Here is a 19,731-nt window from a genome sequence, read left to right on the forward strand (position 1 = left end):
AAAACAAATGGGCATGGTATCTATTTAAATGAAAGCACCTTAAAAGGGAACAGGAAAAGAGAATGATCTAACCTGCTAATATGTCCCTATACTGCACAGAATGCTGAGGATGAAGGTATGTCTCTTAGTTTCATCCTCTGTGCACCAATGCGCCCCTTCCAATGAATACTGGGGAGGCCCTCTTCAGTGACGTCTATCAGGGGCTCATCATTGCAGAACGCTGGATGAATATTCATTAGTAAGAGCCAGCAAGGATCGGAGCACTGAGGGTGGATTCATTAGAAACACCCCCCCCACACACACACACACACAAAGAGCACCAAACTGCCTCATTAGTATATGGACTAAACTACAAATAACTGAAACCAGCACTGAGGATGTAAGTAGGAAATGTACCTTCATCCTCAGCTCCCCATGGGCTATAGAGCCATATCAGCAGGTTAGATGCTTCCCATTAGTCACCCTGATGTATGTATCAGCTTAGTAAGTCTTTTTTTAATCTTTTTCAGTCACATGATCAGTTCTTTTAAATCATGTTTTATTGTTTTTTGTTTTTTTGTGTGTGTATCAAGAAAAGTATCACTTTTGTCCACTATATACTTTATCCAGACTACATTCAGCTACAACTTATGACTTAGGTTTAGTGTTAAAGAGTTACACTAACACATACTTGACTACTTTGTGAAGTCCTTCTTTCAGAGTGGAATGGCCCAGCTTTAATTCTTCCAACCTCCAGTTTTACTGTACCTAAAGAACACTTGAACAGATACATATTAATGTAAAAGATGGACGTACTAATGTATCTCCAAATTATTATACAGTGTCTTCTGTGAAATCCCCATTTCTAAGTAGTAACAATTTAGAAATTATACCAACATCTTGACATAATAGAACATCAAGAAAAAGGTTAAAAGACAACTCTGGATACAACTAAAAATCCAGTGCAGGCAGAGGGGGTGTGGACATAATAAAGAATGTATACCTACTGGTCCAAGTAGCACCGCATCACCATCTTTTACCTAGGCCGGCCTTGTCTAGTTCCACCATCATCACAACCCGGCAGGTATTTTTCCCCGGGTCGTGACGTAGCAGAAGGCTAGGAATAAATAAAGTCCAGTGGCTGTCAAAGAGCTAGTGATGCTGCGCTGCAGAGGCATGGGGATGGGTAAGTATACCTTCTTTATGATATTCCCACAACCCCCTACCTGCATCAGATTTTTAGCTGTGACCAGAGTACTCCTTTAATAACTAGTATGTAGAAAGCTCCCATGCTCCTACTAGGCACAGCAAAAGGCAATCAGCATGTTATATTTTACATCTATGTCTGTACAGATGGAGATTTAGAGCTCTCTACCAGGAAACAGCCATGATCATTATAAAATATTCATAGGGATCTAAAACTTACATGGATGATAAAAGGTGGCCATCCATTTTAAGAACATTACGTATTGAGGTTACAACAGGTTAAATATCTGACTCAACAAAGTAAATCTTTCTATACTGTTACAGCAGTAAACAATTAAGTGTTCTTTTTATTCCAATGAATCTGAAATTATTTTACACAAAATGTACATTTTGAAAACTAAGAAAAATTTAATATTCCCAAAAATGATTTCCAGGACATGAAGAGCTTGCATTATTCAAGACTTTCTATATAAAATTCCACTATTCCTTAGTTTTATTTTCTCAACGGACATTTCCACAAACACCGTAGTTACTCAACGTCTATCTAAAATCCATAAGCAGCGTCCCCTTGTAGAAATAAGTGTGTACCAGGTGCAGCAAGAACCAGTGATGTCACAGTCAGGACGTGCTGTCTACTGATATATTACCACCCAGAACAGCTAGGAGTATGGATGCAGAACAGGCAGATAATATATTGGGTGCGGTATATCCACCTCAAGCTCTTTGCATTAAATTATAAAATTGTGTTTCTTTTCGAAGAAGTTAAAATGCAGAAGATGAAGTTCAGGATGAGCCGTGGCTGCACTCTCCTAAAATAACCACATGGGGAATCAATAGGATTATTAAACAAGGCCTTTGGAGATTCTAGTTATTGCTGCTCTTTATTTTATGTTCTGCCATCTGGAGTCATCAGATGTAACTTGCTATTATTATCCAGTTATGGATCTCCTGAGTCATTGAGTATATGATTACAGCCATTCTATTGAAGTCATTTTTGTTTTAATAAGCCTCCTCCCTTAGTTTCATGATTGAACAATAGGGCCTAATGGAGAGAAATTGCACTTGATGGCACACTTTTGGGGGTGAAGACAAAAGGTGCCAAAAGAATTAAGTGCACACGGACCAGTAACCGATAGCCAGCTTTCCCGTTGATTACTGTTTACAGGGATTACAAACCTCTTCTTTCACATAAAAAGCTTTTCTTCATTATATGCCAGCTCCAGAGCAGAGATTTTCACAGAAATATTCTCAGATTAAGCGGCAATCTATTGGCCGTTACTGGGATTACAAACATATTTCCAAACCTTGCGCACTGATCATTGTGGACATTTAAATCAATATAGTCCTGTCATAAATAGAGTAAAGCCTGGGTACTAGCTGATGCTGTAAAAACACCAAGGGGCCGAACCCAACTTTTACTTGAAGTACAAAAGAAATCTCTATATGCTACTGCTGTATGGAGACATCTGAATGTCAGAAATACACATTCAATAATTAGTATAGCCCTATTGTAAAGAGTATATAATATAAAATGTATGTATATAATATGGTGTAAGTAAATACTAAATCCCTTTTATATTTAAAGGGGTCATCCAGCAAAAATCTTTTTCTTTTAAATCAACTAGTTTCAGAAAGTTATACAGATTTATCATTTACTTTTATTTAAAAATCTTAAGTCTTTCAGTACTTATCAGCTGCAGAATGTCCTGCAGGAAGTGGTGTATTCTTTCCAGTCTGACACAGTTCTCTCTGCTGCCTCCTCTGTTCATGTCAGGAATTGTACAGAGCAGCAGCAAATCTCCAGAGAAAACCTTTCCTGCTTTGGACAGTGGTGGCAGCAGAGAGCACTGAGTCAGACTGGAAAGAATACAGCGCTTCCCTTCCTGCATGACATACAACAGCTGATAAGTACTGGAAGGGTAGGTAAATGTGTCTGTCATTTTTACAGTTATTCTGCTACTCTACAGTAAGCAAAAATATGTATAGATAGCTGATCACTGTATGGCCCACAGAGGGTTAAACGGTAATGATGTGCATCTCCACTTTACCCCTTTCTTGGGGCAGGTGGGTGTCCAGTAAGCAATGATTTATATTGATCGCTACACACAGTTTTACAGAAAGGCCGGTACTGCAGTACTGGCCGGGATGAACTTCACTGACACCGGCTGTTCTGAACTTTTCTTTAAAATTTCTTTAGAATTGTGATGTGGGCACATTCGGGTGTGCCCACATTCAATTACCCATAACTGCCAATGTAAATGGTGGCCGAAGCCGCACTTTACCTTGTCTGCTCTGTAATTTTTGTGCGGACATTATTCAATGGCATGTCAGTTTTTTGTGTGGTTGCAAGGAATCCCGGACAGAGTGTATACACTCCGGCCAGGATTCCATTACAATCAATGTAATGTATTTTTGTGTGTATTCCGATTTGTCAAGGGTCTTAAAGTGGAATACACGCGAAACATGCATAGGGTAAGGAGGAGATAGTAGGTATTTTACCGGTTACGCAAACCTAGGTTTGATTATACAGTTATACACTGCGGGACTGTTGTGCACTTTGCACTTTTTCTTGTTAGTCTTTTTGGTGCGTTAGTCCTGCTTGTTTATATATTTTTTGTACACGAGTGCCCAGTGCCATTGAATTAGATGCTATATGTAGCTGATTTAGCACCTTACAATGTTACATTTACTTGCCTCCCAGGGGATTAGTTGTTGCTGTTCATCCCCTTGTCATATGTAAGTCTTTTACCATTGTGTGTGTAATTACAGGAATAAAATTTCTAGAAATTTTTCTTTTTCTTTGATCGCTACTTAGCGTCTGCCACCAAAAGAGATAAATAGCCCCAAACAAGTGCTCAGTGTAGTATATATCCCATAGACTGATCGTATGAATAAAAAGCTTAGTGTATGAGCCTTATGCTCAGTCTATATGTGGTCATTAAATGTGCAGTCCAAGGGGACATTATATGATAGCTAACAGTGGGATTGACAGTTTTCAATGTCAATTCCCGTTGGCAAACTTTGTATTTTATGTTTTGTTTTTTTAATATTTAAAAAAGTATTGTAAAACTCTGGTATCATGAAATCCCTAACAGGAAGCAGCGATTTACACAGACCACTGCTTAGTGTCTGCATCCAAAAGTGACTATGGTCACTTAACTCTGTAGTGGCAATGAAAAAAAAGAGTACCCCATTTACAGAAGATAAGGTCTAAATTGGTGAGATACACCACACAATATGGGAGATAATAGTTAAGAATCTAGGAGTAGTTTCATGCAGCCCGGCACATAGGTTAATACACTTTAAAATCCTGTTTTGGCTTTATAGAACCCCTGAGACATTATCTCGTTTTAGTAGTCAAGTCGTGAGCTGTAATAAATGTCACACTGAGAGAGCCGACATGATACATATGATATGGGCCTGCCCGACGATCTGTACCTATTGGGAGGATATAAAGAATCATATTGAGAGAGAAATGGGACTGTCATTGCAAATGTCATATTCTATACCAGTTGTTATTGGGTGGTTTGGTGGAAGACGGGGAAAATAATTCACTACTGAATAAGATAATGGGATGTGCAAAGGTTTTGATAGCGAGAAGATGGGTGAATTGTACACCCCCTGGGTTGGAATAATGGAAGGGGTTGGTTAGTAAGGTGAAGAAATATGAGGAGATGATGGCAAGGAGATCTATTAAAGCAACCTTAAGGTTTCAGAAGCTTTGGAAACGTTTTTTTTTTTTACCCCTCCGTGCGGTGGGTGGGCGGGATTATGTACTGTGAATTGTGATATGTTGCTTTTATTATGAAAACAATAAAAAATTATGGGAAAAAAAAAAAAAAACTCTGTAGTGGCAGTCTGAACAGAAGGCATACAATATATCGCCACTCAACTCCTTACACTCCATGAGTTGGGCCTTCTGTACCTGATCCATGGAGTGCTACAAATTTTGCCCCTCTCATTCAAATTAATGGGTAGGGACTCAGCACCTCACATTTTTATTGTGTGTCATCTGCAAACAGCAGCCAGCACTCGTCAGTATGATACAAGTCAGACATCAGAGGCCGCATACTTCCTCCCCCGACCCATGCCGTAACTTTATGCCATAGGTCGGGAGGAGGTGGGCGTTACCTCATTAATACATTCTTTGAAGTGAGGTGCTGTACCATAAGTCATGCTATTGCATGGCTTAACATACAGTATTTAATAGCTGGAAATCCTAGTTTTGTATTGTAATGGTATTGCATTAAAAATTTGGTACATTGTGCATCTCTACATAAAATGTATACACACAGCTCTGCTCTTCATATCGAGATGTTCCCAGGAAGTGCTGGGAACAGGAACCATCAGAATGGCACAGAAAGGGGGATCACTGAGAGTATTTATTTAGCCCAGTCATTTTACCAAGTAAACATTTATAGTTGGACAACACCTTCTAGCGCTTCAAAATCTAAACAGCAAATATTAAGATTTGACAATGCAATAGTTATATGTAACAGTTACCTTTAAGAGCGCTGCCACAGCTTCCTGAGTAGCATTCCTCACATCCTCTCCATTCACTGTTAATATCTGATCGCCTTGCATCAACCTTCCATCCATCTCTGCTATACCTCCTTTCACAATATCTGAGACGAATACTCCAGTATCATTTCTGGGGGGTGGAAAAATGCAATGGTAAAGCATACCCTTTACACACATGCCACACATCTAATATGTAAATTATACATGACACAAAGATTCACTATTGTATATTGATACTATTATTACATTCCACATTTTAATAACAGTTTAGAATTAGAAAGGTTACAGAAGTAGTGGGTCAGAATGACTACTTTGTTATGTACAAGATTAAAACAGAGCAGACTTGGGAGCAGATCTTGAAGTTGCTTCTTGCCTTTAGCAAATGATACTTAGTTACCTTGGCCCACTGCCCCTCCCTTTTCCGGGGCCTTCTGGTGCCCCACTGCTCATCTCTCCTCCCTCTTTCCAGGATGAGGAGTCGGAGCAAGAAGTGGCTGCTGGGATAATCACTGGCTGTGCAGTGCCCCCATTACACGAGACAATTGTCGTGCAAATTATTATTATATGGTTTGAATTTAAACGATAATCGTTTTGTGTAAATGCAGGCAATGACAAACGATCAACGAGAAAGCGTCCGTTGGGTGCAGACACCAAAATCATTGTTAATCATTCGCTAGTTGATTGCAGTAATTCCGCATTCGTTCAGTGTAATTCCACATTGTTCCTTCATTTCCTGGGATCAGATGGAGTAACGATCATAGTGATGATCATAACTAATGACTATGGTTCTGTGTAATATGGTGACCGATTTCAGGTTAACGATAAACAACCTCGTTTGGGATTGTTTACTGTTAAAAATCGCTTTGTCTAATAGGACCCTTAGCCAGTGATTGGTCCTGCTTTAACATCTCCTCCTATAAGCACGGAGAAGTGGTAAGCAGTGAGGGAATGGAAAACACTAGAGCCACGGGGAACCAGGGTAGCTAGGTATTACTTTATTTTTACAACATGCCCAGCAGTGGCGTAGCCACCGTGGTCGCGGGGGTCGCCGCCGCGACCGGGCCCGCCACAAGGGGGGCCCGCGGGGCCCCCCGATCAATCACTCTTGTGACCGCAAGCATTGTTTTGCTTGCGGTCACAAGAGTCCGGCTCCGTCTTTCCCACGGCTGCTGCGCGGCTGCCGGGGGTGTCGCGTCTTACCCCCGGCAGCGCGCGCATCCCAGAACTCCCTGCGCGCCTTGGGCCCTGACTTACGGTTTCCGGCGCGCAGGGAGTTCTGGGATGCGCGCGCTGCAGGGGATAAGACGCGACACCCCCGGCAGCCGCGCCGCAGCCGGGGACAGACCGAAGGCGAAGGAGTGAGGATCAACGTGGGAGCGCGATGTCAGGTGAGTTAAGTTTTGTTTTTTTATCAGGAGGGGGCCATCTATGAGGGTGGGGGGAAAGAGGGGGCCATCTATGAGGGTGGGGGGAAAGAGGGGGCCATCTATAAGGGAGGAGGGGGGGTGAAGGGGGCCATCTATAAGGGAGGAGGGGGGGTGAAGGGGACCATCTATGAGGGTGGGGGGAAAGAGGGGGCCATCTATGAGGGTGGGGGGAAAGAGGGGGCCATCTATGAGGGTGGGGGGGAAGGAGGGGGCCATCTATAAGGGAGGAGGGGGGGTGAAGGGGGCCATCTATAAGGGAGGAGGGGGGGTGAAGGGGGCCATCTATGAGGGTGGGGGGAAAGAGGGGGCCATCTATGAGGGTGGGGGGAAAGAGGGGGCCATCTATAAGGGAGGAGGGGGGGTGAAGGGGGCCATCTATAAGGGAGGAGGGGGGGTGAAGGGGACCATCTATGAGGGTGGGGGGAAAGAGGGGGCCATCTATGAGGGTGGGGGGAAAGGAGGGGGCCATCTATGAGGGTGGGGGGGAAGGAGGGGGCCATCTATGAGGGTGGGGGGGAAGGAGGGGGCCATCTATGAGGGTGGGGGGGAAGGAGGGGGGCATCTATGAGGGTGGGGGGGAAGGAGGGGGGCATCTATGAGGGTGGGGGGAAAGAGGGGGGCCATCTATGAGGGTGGGGGGAAAGAGGGGGGCCATCTATGAGGGTGGGGGGGGAAAGGGGACTATCTATAAAGGGGGGGAAAGGGGACCATCTATAAGGGAGGGGGGGGGAAGGGGACCATCTATAAGGGAGGGGGGGGAGGAGGGACCATCTATAAGGGAGGGTGGGGGGAGAGGGGGCCATCTATAAGGGAGGGTGGGGGGAGAGGGGACCATCCATAAGGGAGGGTGAGGAGAGAGGGGGCCATCTATAAGGGAGGGGGTAGAGGGGGCCATCTATAAGGGAGGGGACCATCGATTTGGGGGGGGGCAACATAGGGGGAGAGGGAATACACAGAGGGGGGCATATATTATTAGGGGGTCACATAGAGTCAGGGCTACCCACTAAATGAGGGTGTAAAGCGGACAGTACAGATGTGCAGATGTGTAGAGAGATGGAGATGGTGTCAGAGTGTGGAGCCTAATATGTCTGTCTGGCAGATTCTGTGGATTCGTGGCTCGGAGAAGTTCTCATAACGGCCCAGGACAGATGGAGAAGAAGATGAAAAGGGAAGAACTCCGATCAGAGAAGACGTCTCATGTGAGTCACCTGATATAACTGCACAGTAATGTATATGGTGTATATAGTCTGTGTAGAGCTGGGACCACCTCTATATGACTGGATGAGGTGATTTAGTATACTGGATTTGGTCAGTAACAATATGGTGGTGATGGTAGTGGTTGTGGTGTGGCGGTAATGTTTCCTTCCTATATACTGGTATTACTGGTAATATTGGTCTCAGTATACAGGATTTGGTCGGTAACAGTATGGCGGTAATAGGTAATATCTGTCTTGGTGTGTGTGTGTGTATATATATATATATATATATATATATATATATATATATATATATATATATACATACAGTGGTACCTTGGTTTAAGAGTAACTTCGTTTAAGAGCGTTTTGGTTTAAGAGCTCACAGTTTTTCAAAATTGTGACTTGGTTTAAGAGCATTGCTTTGGTTTAAGAACTTCCTGTATTGGGTGGGAGCGCGAGTGGAGAAGGGGCATGGCCTGCATAGCGGGGTCTACAGCACTGTACTCCAAACACCTTCCAAATCATAGCAGATCCCCTTCAGGCTGGGGCTTACATCAGGGGACAGGACTGTGGGGGGGGGTAATCTCTCCATAGCTGTAACCCCTCTCTCCCCGGACAGAGAGCGCTGCATGTATGTGCCCACATCTGCCCCGCTCATTCCTCCCTGCTCCCTGCAGTCTCTGTCAGCCCTTGTGTTTCCCATCCTCTCTATTACTGTACAGTACAGAATAATAAATATATTTGGGGTGTGGAACCAATTGTCTGCATTTACATGATTTCTTATAGGAAAATTTGCTTTGGTTTAAGAGTGGATTTGGATTACAAGCACGGTCCTGGAACGAATTATGCTCATAATCCAAGGCACCACTGTGTGTGTATATATATATATATATATATATATATATATATATATATATATATATATATATATATATATATATACACACACACACACACACACACACACACACACACACACACACACACAACAATAGCATCACTTGGTCGTGAAAGGAGGGGAGGGGGGCCCAAGTTGGCCTCTCGCACCAGGGCCCAGGAGACATTAGCTACGCCCCTGATGCCCAGCTATGTAAAAAATGTATTAGGCTCGGTTCACACTGCATTTTTGCAAAAAAAGGAAGAAAAACTTATGGAAAAATGGATGCATTTGTGTGAATCTATTTTGATCTGTTTTTTTTTTCATTGACTTCCATTATAAAAAAAAAAATGATCAAAACAGATCAGTTTTTCTTAAACGGACACAAAAACGTAGTCGACCTCATTTTTGTGTCCAAAAAATCCGTTTTGATCCGTTTTTCTTATTATGGAAGTCAATAGAAAAACGGATGCACACAAATGCATCCGTTTGAAAAAAAAAAAAAAAACGAATGAAAAACCGGATAAGAAGAATGTAGTGTGAACCCAGCCTAACACCGCAATTTTTATCAGGTAAACTGCCATTGAGTACTACATTGGGTTCAGATCACATGAACATAAAGACTTCTCAAGACACCAGGTAAAATGTTAGTCCCAAGAATGTGTCTTCTGTATTATTACAGTGTGTACAAGGGAAACTGCAGGTGCTATATAGCTAAAAACATGGCTCTAACACACCTTTCTCTGGATCTACATGACCAGTCCTTTTCATTACTAGTACCAGTCATTACCAGTACCATGACCAGTCATTTCTAATAGCACATGTAAAGCTAAGTTAAAATAAACCAACAAACATTTTTGTTGGTCTATTTGCTATTGCCCCAGCTAGCCAGAATCCTACTCCACACTGACGAGGGGCAAAAACCCCGAAACTGCTGTCTGTGGATGGAAGCCTGCCTTGGCAAGCCCTTGTCATGATTGCAATGCTCCGCCTTGAGTTAGACATTGACAAAGAGGGGCCACCCTGGTGTTTCCCTGTTTATGTTCCAATACTCGCAACCGAGTGGGACTTTAGGGGCTATTTATTAGGGTGGTGTGGTGCTCTCCCTATCATGGAGGCACCCCGTGGCAACAGGCGAGTGATATCTGGCTATCCCGTGTTTTGAGGCTCGCAACCGAGGCTCCACGGACTCCTGTTTTGCATATTTAAGTTAAAATAAACCAACATGGTATACTTTTACCTCTTCCCCACGATGCTTAACCCAAGACCTTTCCCTGGTTTCTTCTGAAGCTCCACTGTGACAACATCATACATATCTTCCTCCTTGTACTGTGCTTCGTCCCGGTATACAGACAGGCGGACTTTTTGTGGTGTCTGCCTCAGCACATTTATGGCTTCATCATGTGTGGCATTTCTAAGATCAATACCATTGACCTAAAATTCAGCAGGGATAGGTAACTCATGAAGGCAACAAAAATAGAAATCTCATATGTTTGTAATTCTTGCTAGTCGTACCTCTAATATCTGGTCACCAGCCCACAACCTGCCATCTTTAGATGCTGCCCCTTCTTCGTATACTTCATGAATTATAATGGCACCCTGAAAAAAAAATAATAAAAACATTAAAAACAAAAACAGGGGATAGAAACATAGGCAGTGGCCTATAGTTTATCACATCATCCATATTTAAAAAAAGAGATAAGAGTACATGGTAACAGATTGACAAGCAAACACTGTGGAAAGTGGCGATACCTCGAGAGGTACACTTTGGGCTTTGAATATCTATATACGTGATGTGACACATCATGTAAAGTATTGCTAAATTTACGGTTACTTATTTATATACATAGATGTACTTACAAGCAATGTATCTGCACCTCCAACAATGCTAAGTCCTAGACCCGTCCTCCCTTTAGATATTTCAATTGTTGTTTCACATCCAGGTATAATTGGACAAGTGGTTGGATCGGAAGGAAATGTCGCTGGAGTTGATGATCGACTAGCACCTGTAAAGTGTGTAAAACTGGTTTTTAAGATAACCTATTTTATAATACAGTACTGATAGTATACGTTTACACTGTATGATCGCTGCATTAGAAACAGCTGACACCTGACACCAGGTCGCCGCATCATGATCAGCTCCCACACAAGCTGTTTACCTCTCCTCTGTACAGTAGAAGACAACATTTGGTAGACACTATGAGAACTGCATGCACTTACAGAGCCCCTGTAGTCGGCATGGGTAAAGGTAGGTGTTTGCCCCATAGTGGAATCTGATCACCAACATCTGTTGTGATCACCCAGAAAGGTGGACAAACTCATTACTGAGTAAGTATTTATAATGCAATGATCATTCAGAGTATTCTGCTGCCTCCAGGTGCAATAATTGCAAAAATAATGATCCAAAAAGCTATATAAATAATACCAGATAGGTAGATAGATAGATGGATAGATAGATAGATAGATAGATAGATAGATAGATAGATAGATAGATAGATGGATAGATAACTTAAAGGGGTTATCCAGTGCTACAAAAACATGGCCACTTCCTTTCAGAGACAACACGACTCTTGTCTCCAGTTCAGGTGCGGTTTGCAATTAAGCTTTATTCACTTCAATGGAACTGAGCAGCAAAACCCGCCCAAGCAGGAGACAAGAGTGGGGCTGTCTCTGAAAGAAAGCCATACCCCTTTCCCATGAAGCCATGACTTATTTCCATTAAACCAGACCCCTTGCCAAGTGAGGCAGAACAGCATCTAAAACACATTGAAAATGTGGTGCCATGTAGGCCTGTTACTCAATTTGCATCAGACTTTTGAAGCAGGGGGTATTAATTGTCTCCTCGCAGTATCTAGTAAAAGATTTTTAAAATTCCCTTGTCTCTTCAAAAAAACCTCTGACATGTTGTAGAGGCATAGGTGTTTAGAACCTAAGAGCCCTATTACCCCAAATGATTATCCGTATAATACAGCCCTTACTGATCTTTAGAGCCAGGAGAAGCACTCGTCTAAGCGACTCACTCCCCAAGCTTGCTATAAGACATAGGCTCTATAGATTTACAATGGAGACAGCCTCCCGCAGCAAGAAAATAAAGGCAGAAAGCCAGGGAGTGAAGCACACAGCCCAAGGTTTCTCCTGTTTCTATCGATCAGTGGGGTTCTGGACAATGCCTCAGGACATTGTCTATTTGAGGGCTTATAGGTATAACTGGGGAAGGATCCCAGAGAGTTAGCCAGGGCAGTGAGCCAATACAAGTGAGATTCTTACTTTCCCAGATGGTATAAAGGGCAGTTTGTTGTGTCTTACTTTCAATAAGCAAACATGCTGTATATGTACAAATTAACATGCTCAAAGTTAAAATGGCAAAAGAAAAGACACTAGTTCTTACTATGGACAGGTTCTGGCTCTGGAAGGCTGATATGTGGTAGACACGGCTGGCTGCTTCTCTTCTCCGCAGCACTGGGGGTGAATGTAGACAGTGGTAAAGCATAGTTTTGCTGGATGTCTTTATCGTCAGAACTTATTGTCAGCTTCACAGTCGTTTTTGATTTCTTAAGTAGACTAACAACCTACAGAGGAAAAACATCAAACTAAGCAAATTCAAATAATAATTATTGGGGGAGATGTTGGCAGTAACAATAGCACAACCTACCTTCTCAATAGGGTCCCCCACCACTGGTTCATCATCTACTGCCAAGACACGGTCACCCACTTTAATTCGACCATCCTATATGGAAGAAACATGCCAAAACTATTTAGTACCAATTACAGTACCAAAATATATTATAACCAATTGTGATACCCCTCACCTTCGCTGCTGCACCATAGTCCGTTAAGCTTTTAATAACTACTCCATTAACAGTATCCTCTTCACTTATAGCAATACCCAGGCCTCCTTGGTCCTAGAAGAGGTAGAGAATATTGACATTTACCGACTATGAAGAGACCTGTTGCATAAATAGTCTAACACAGTCCTCACAAGAACATTACATTACTAAGGTCCAGTATTTTTTATACAGCACCACTAAAGTAGACTAGTACTTCCCACTTTATTATATCGAAAAGTGGACCCAATAATGCAATTAGGTAACGGTGAATTTTCTAGGAAAATAACGTTCTAGCTATGATATTGCACATGACTTTATTTATAGACTAAGTTGTAGTACAGGGCAGGAAAGTATGCCAAGTGTCCTCAGCTTTCTCTCATATAGAGGGGAAAGGGGATCAGTGGTTACCACTATGATCTTGCAGCACTAGGGTTTATACCCAAACAAGGATAATATATAATGCATATGCTCTCCCTATGTTAGCCTGGGCTTTGTTAATTTGGAATTCCCTATTTTACTGGGGACAGGGACCAAATTTAGTAAAAAATCTTTGTATAATATATATATACATACATATATATACACACACACACTGGCGTTACATCAATTATTAAAAACATATAGTAGCAAAAAGATCCATGGCACTCGAGAAGACAAATAAGAATGTGGGTGCCAGCTCCCGCACCGAGTTCCTTTGGTGCACCAGTAAACAATCCAAAAAAGGCAGCAGCACAACCAAAATATGTGTTGGTGATTTATAAGCTCACAGGAAAAAGCAACGTTTCTGTCCATACAATATGGACGTTTTTCAAGCAGATAAAGAAAACAAGTGAAAACATACAGAAAACACGTGGGCTGTTTAGAGCTAACATAGTTCTTTTCCCCACTGCCAGGCTATGACCTGTATAATCAGTGAAAGGCAGGAAGAAAGGACACATTGTAGGAGCATGGTTAAACCACCAGGGATAAAACATTACAGTCACTTAAAAAAAAAAAATTAAAAAATCTTTTGTCACGTCACACAATCTCTAGATAGTGACAGTAATTCCTTAAGGGGGTATATCCATCTAGGACACTTATGGTATGTGCCCCCTAGATGCCCTTCTATGGGACCTGCACGTATCTTTAGATGGAGGGCTCTCTGGCTCCTTCTTGCCTGTCTGTGCCTGCTGGAAATGATCAGGAAGCCAAAAACTGCTGAATCTGGTGATCTGTGCAATTTGCTGGCGACACCACCTCTGGGAGACCTCAATCTGAAGAAAGATGCAAGTCTGATGGGACCTTTAACTAGGGTCACATGTCATAATCCCGGTTGGATTTATCCCTTTATTAATTGTTGTATATACCATCCCTTTTACCCTAGCTCACCAAGTGAGAGGCATTACCCTAGAGACTATCATGTCTGTTAATGTTTTCAGTAAGAAACACATTCTGACACTACGTATACACATCTCACAGTTCTACCATCCTTCCCCCTCTTACAGGCATTTATATAACAGCTTTCTAGCCGAAAAGCTCTTTACGTCCCATAGGAGGAATGTGCTATCTAAGTGCGATTGTAATTATTCCCAGCACATAGCCGTTCGTGGTGTAAAGATAAAAGTACTTATATCCTACTGCTTTCCCGATTTACACAGTAAAGATGAAATGAACATTATCATTATGGTAACCTGAAGGATGAAGGGTATTACCTTTGGCAAATTAACATGGATGACATTTTTAAAGGAGCTGAAATTCAATAGAGGTGCCACACTTGGAACATTCTCATCATTCTGAAAGGAAAAGAATCATTAATACTGGCTATGTTAAACAGCACAGCAAATAGTCGAAAAGGGTGTTGGGTCAAAAACATACACTTTTTTTTATAAGGGTATGTGCACACTGAGCAAAATCAGCAGAATTACACGACGGAGAGCTCTAGGCTGTGTAATGCCGCCTGCCTCAGCGCCAAACAGCATGTCTATGGGAGGGCTCACACACCTCCGCTTGTTCCTGGCAGTTTTTCTCTTCACATAACTTATCACTCCTACCCCTAAGACATGAACTGCTTTGCCTTCTAAGAGTGTACCAGTCACCAAAAAACTAAAAGTTTGACACGTCACAGAGACTTCTCAAAAGTTTTTATTAGTTATTGTTATCTTGTGTTCAGATTGTGTGCCTCTTTCCTCAAAATGTCTATGTAAGCAAGACAGCCCCACAAACTTACATTAGGTGGCTGTCTTGGTCATGTGACCCTAAACCTTATGTTACGGTGTCAATCTTAGCTCCTTTTTAAAGTAAAGCTCCCACCCACTTGATAATTCAGAAAAAAAAGCTATATAACTATATAATAACCAAGAAAAAACAGCATTGGAATCGGGGCACCAAAGGCTACAAAATGGTATTTTTCTTATATCGACCATGTGATCCGCTTTAATTGCATGGCTATAAGTGTGGTGGGTTTAAACACAGTAATAATGTAATAAAGAATTAAGAGGGGAGGTGCTGGAGTATTCCTTAAACAGCAGTTTGAGGGTGCGTTCACACATACAGGATCTGCAGCTGATTTGATGGTGCAGATCCGCAGCAGATTTAATATCAAGGTAACTAAATAACTGAACACAGCAAATCTGCTGCAGATCCTGTACGTGTGAACGCACCCTTAGGCTGGGTTCACACTACGTATATTTCAGTCAGTATTGTGGTCCTCATATTGCAACCAAAACTAGGAGTGAATTGAATACACAGAAAGGATCTGTTCACACAATGTTGAAATTTTAAAACAACGGCTGTTATAGTGAAATAATGGCAGTTATTTACTGTTATATGGCGGCCATCCACTCAATTTCAACATTGTGTGAACAGATCCTTTCTGTGTTTTCAATCCACTCCTGGTTTTGGTTGCAATATGAGGACCACAATACTGATTGAAACATACGTAGTGTGAACCCAGCCTTAGAGTACAAGTCAAGCCATCAAATATATACTCCTTCTACCGAATACTTGTTTTCCCTGTTGTTATAGGCAAATCTACACTTTTTTTGGTTTTTAATTAAATGTAAAAAAAATAATTCCATTTTTACAGGTGAGGCCTACAGTTCGTTACACAGAAGTAGAGATAGGGAAACCTGTGAACACACCTCTGTATACCATTCGAATCTGCAGAGTTCAGGCCAAATGTACACAGTGGCAAATATTCACAATATGACAGATCTGGCAGTACAGCTCTGGCCATTAATCACTAAAGCCAAGAGCGAACAGCTCAGCATGGGTCCCCGCTGCACTCCTCCTACACAACACATCGTGCACGCCGCCAGCCAGCTTTCCTGGGCTGCATTAAAAGTTCTGTCCACATGTCTCCCTGCTAGAGAAACAGACACTATTATGTAAATGTGTCAGTGTGATGTCTACCTCTTGACTTGGAAAGGCAGAAGAGTTGGAAGGGCACAGCTCAGTCGTTTTCACAGGGCACACCGCCATTTGGCTTACAGCGTCTTTATTCCTTTTAGAAAATACATGAAGTCAGAAATCAGCAATGCTTTTCCTAACCAGCTTGTAAAATGTTGACATATATGTAAATGTTAACATAATTTATATGCTCACATGGGCACCTGTCCTAAAAATGGGAAAAGAGTTTTCTTGTCTTCATTTCTCTGGAAAGGAACCCATCAAACACCAACAAGAGCAGAAACCTCTATAAATCTGTCTGCTGTATTGCCAAGGCATGTGTGTGTCACAGGAATTTTTTAAACAAACATCAGTTAATCAACACGCCTACAGGAATAGCGCTCTACCAAATGGCTGAGCAGATGACAGGCATGTCACAAAGAGGAGCGCTTCATCACACAGAAAAACACAGTGCTAAAAGTCTTATGAAAGTCCCAATCACTTGTGGGTTCAGCATTACTATCGTAAATTTATACGTAGAAATTTTTTTTTCTGACTTGGCGTATAAAGGGATTAAGCCAGATCACGACCTTGGCTTGACTGGGATGCCTCAATAACGTCAAGGTCATAGATAGCATAATGACTGCTGTAATTTTACTGTTAGCATGTACCTTCTTATATAGGTGTTTCTAATGGAACTGGGCCACTTAAGTGCACTTCTTTCTGTACTCTTATTGTTATGAATATGCTCCTGTACGAAATTGTGTAGATACCACAACCCTTTTTCTGTAATGTACTGTATTTTCCTGCGTATAAGACTACTTTTTAACCCAGGAAAATCTTCTCAAGTCAGGGGTTGTCTTATACGCCGGGTGTTGCTAAAAAACTTCGGAAACAGACTGGACAATCTGCGGTCGCCACATACGATGGGGAGAGCTCAAAGAGGGATGCATGCTGCCATGTGCAGTGATCGTATGAAGGGCAGAGCAAGCTTCAGGCATCCGGAAAGAAGAGATAACACTCTACCGTATCTGAGGCTCTGAGCCACACACCTACCAGTATTACTGTACCTCCTTCTCTGCCTCTCAGATCTCGCTGCTGTCTGATGTTTTTTATAAATTTTTATTTGATGTGTGTTGGGAGACGGGTAAGTCTTATATTGTGAGTATATCCCAAACTCTATATTTTAACTGAAAATTTTAACTGGGTCATCTTTTCCGCCAGAACATTTTATGTATGTCTTGTTTTATTGCAGTTTTTTTATATAAACCTTTACTCCATAGAGGAAAAAAAAATACTAACATGCACTAGGTTAAAATTTATTTCTTGAAGGTGATCAGTCAATAGATGTGAGTTCATGCACCTTGACGGTATGGACAGAATACTGCTTCCTCAGAGAGTGGGATCTTAATGATCCCCCATAAAGCTGGTCCTGGGCTGCATATTAGTAAGGACTACATGTGTTCTACTCTAATGGAAAGAGTAAAGATATATTTAAAAAAGTGTAATACTGATGGACTTCATTTGGACTATATGTCTCCATGGTATCTCTTGAAACAGAACAAATTTTCAATTTTGGGCTTTTTTTCCCTACAGATTTTGGGCAAAAGAAAGAAAGGAGTCTAAAGGGTAAAAAAATGTATGAGTATCTTTTCTAATGTGGGCATAAACCAGCATGCAAATTGTGTATTATGCCTTTGAATGACACATACGTAAATAATGAAAACTAATCTGGGAGGGAAGCGCCAACTCTTTAATTAGCTTTAGATGCATTCCAAAGATATCTACCTATCAGCTTAGCTGTCCGCCCAAACTCTTTTCACTAAACTCCTCTTTACATTATTAAAGAAGATCACGCTGCCCTTAGGTCATCCCTTTTGTAATTTTAATTGAAATTAGGAAGCAATTGATTAGAAAGATAGGTACTGTACCAGTCCCATCAAGGATTGTCAAACCAACAGTATAGTAGAATGTCATAAAGCTGGAACAGTGAGATGCCAATTCATTCCTGGCAGACATTATACACTAAGTTTGCCAAAAGGCAGCTTGTACCCTTAGAAAAAAAATCAGTAATTCCAAAACGGAATATTAAATATATATTAAAACAGAATACATGCATAAAAATGCAATATAAGGCATATGGAATATATACGGTATATATTTGTTACGTGTGTGTGTGTGTGTGTGTGTATATGGAAGACTATTTTTGTTAGTTTTTTTTTTACCTGATAAAAATTATTTTGACCTTAGATGGTGCACATTTGATGATTGAGGAGGCATTCTGATGACTTCTTCCATATAAGATTTGTCCATTAATCTATTAAGGTAAAAAAAGTAACAGGAAATAAGTAACTTTTCTGATATCCTGCTGGCATAGAAAATATTTTTTTTATATAGCTACCAGAAGAAATGGATTAGTTCTATTTAAAAAACGTGAGGGCCAATCTCCAGCAGAGGGTTGCTCAAAGGCATTCAGGAGGTACAATAAAGTCCCATGCACCTATATGCTACTCTTCGGCTCCACCTCTTGCATGGACTCTGTGTCATGTTATATTTAATGAGATATTCTTTTCTTGAAGCAATATGCATGGGGGAATAAATGGAGCCTCAATATATTTAAAAAAAAACAAAAAAAAAAACATAAAACGGAGACATAAGGATATACAGCGAGGGGCCACCATGCCTTATTGGTTTCCTAGCACAAAACAGACATAGACGTGCATGAGACTTTCAGCCTTTAAACATTTTGTTAATTTTTATTATTTGGTATTTCTGTAAATTTATAATGCCATAAAAACCCATTTATACACCCTGCACCATTTATTTTGTATTTATTACCGATAAAAGATTCATTAAGATACCTTTGCTTCCACTCATTGAAATCTCAGAACTTTCCATTCAAAAGGAATCTTTATCTTCCGCTGCTAATTCAGAATCTTAATTTCTAACTACAATGGATGTATTCACTGGTGGCTTATTGACATATACTTGCCTCTAATAACTCATCGGCAATCTGCAACCGGCCATCTTTGCCAGCTGCTCCATTTGGATCAATCCCCACGATGAAGACGCTCATTCGTGATCGGTCTTTGTTTCCAGCAAGGCTCAGGCCCAATCCAGTCTTCCCTTTCTCCAACTCTATCATATGCAACTCTCCTGGCAGATTTCCATAGCGCTGTGATATCTTTCCTAAATGGGAGGAAGAAGCTCTAATTAACAAGTCCATCATACTAAGAACAGACATGAGTAATTAGCTCTTTGCTGCAAAACTGGGAGAAAAATGTGCAGAGGTCCCCTAGCAACCACAACACATTATTACCACCAGTTCA

The 19,731-nt window shown here is 41.4% G+C and overlaps 1 protein-coding gene across 10 annotated transcripts in view; it reads right to left on the reverse strand.

Moving 5' to 3' along the window:
• Nucleotides 1-19,731, reverse strand: part of MPDZ (multiple PDZ domain crumbs cell polarity complex component) — a 117,179-nt gene that overhangs the window by 22,386 nt on the left and 75,062 nt on the right. For all 10 annotated transcript variants that reach the window (XM_069961962.1, XM_069961964.1, XM_069961960.1 and 7 more), the window contains 12 exons: nucleotides 19,395-19,591; nucleotides 18,628-18,719; nucleotides 16,427-16,517; nucleotides 14,728-14,808; nucleotides 13,019-13,111; nucleotides 12,862-12,936; nucleotides 12,598-12,778; nucleotides 11,070-11,215; nucleotides 10,725-10,808; nucleotides 10,450-10,643; nucleotides 5,689-5,836; nucleotides 671-757 (listed from right to left, as the gene is read on the reverse strand). In XM_069961962.1, the coding sequence (XP_069818063.1) occupies nucleotides 671-757; nucleotides 5,689-5,836; nucleotides 10,450-10,643; nucleotides 10,725-10,808; nucleotides 11,070-11,215; nucleotides 12,598-12,778; nucleotides 12,862-12,936; nucleotides 13,019-13,111; nucleotides 14,728-14,808; nucleotides 16,427-16,517; nucleotides 18,628-18,719; nucleotides 19,395-19,591 (1,469 nt within the window). The remainder of the gene's footprint in view (nucleotides 1-670; nucleotides 758-5,688; nucleotides 5,837-10,449; nucleotides 10,644-10,724; nucleotides 10,809-11,069; nucleotides 11,216-12,597; nucleotides 12,779-12,861; nucleotides 12,937-13,018; nucleotides 13,112-14,727; nucleotides 14,809-16,426; nucleotides 16,518-18,627; nucleotides 18,720-19,394; nucleotides 19,592-19,731) is intronic.

Source organism: Dendropsophus ebraccatus, chromosome 3, assembly GCF_027789765.1.
Source record: "Dendropsophus ebraccatus isolate aDenEbr1 chromosome 3, aDenEbr1.pat, whole genome shotgun sequence".
In the NCBI taxonomy this organism is placed as follows: Eukaryota; Metazoa; Chordata; class Amphibia; order Anura; family Hylidae; genus Dendropsophus; species Dendropsophus ebraccatus.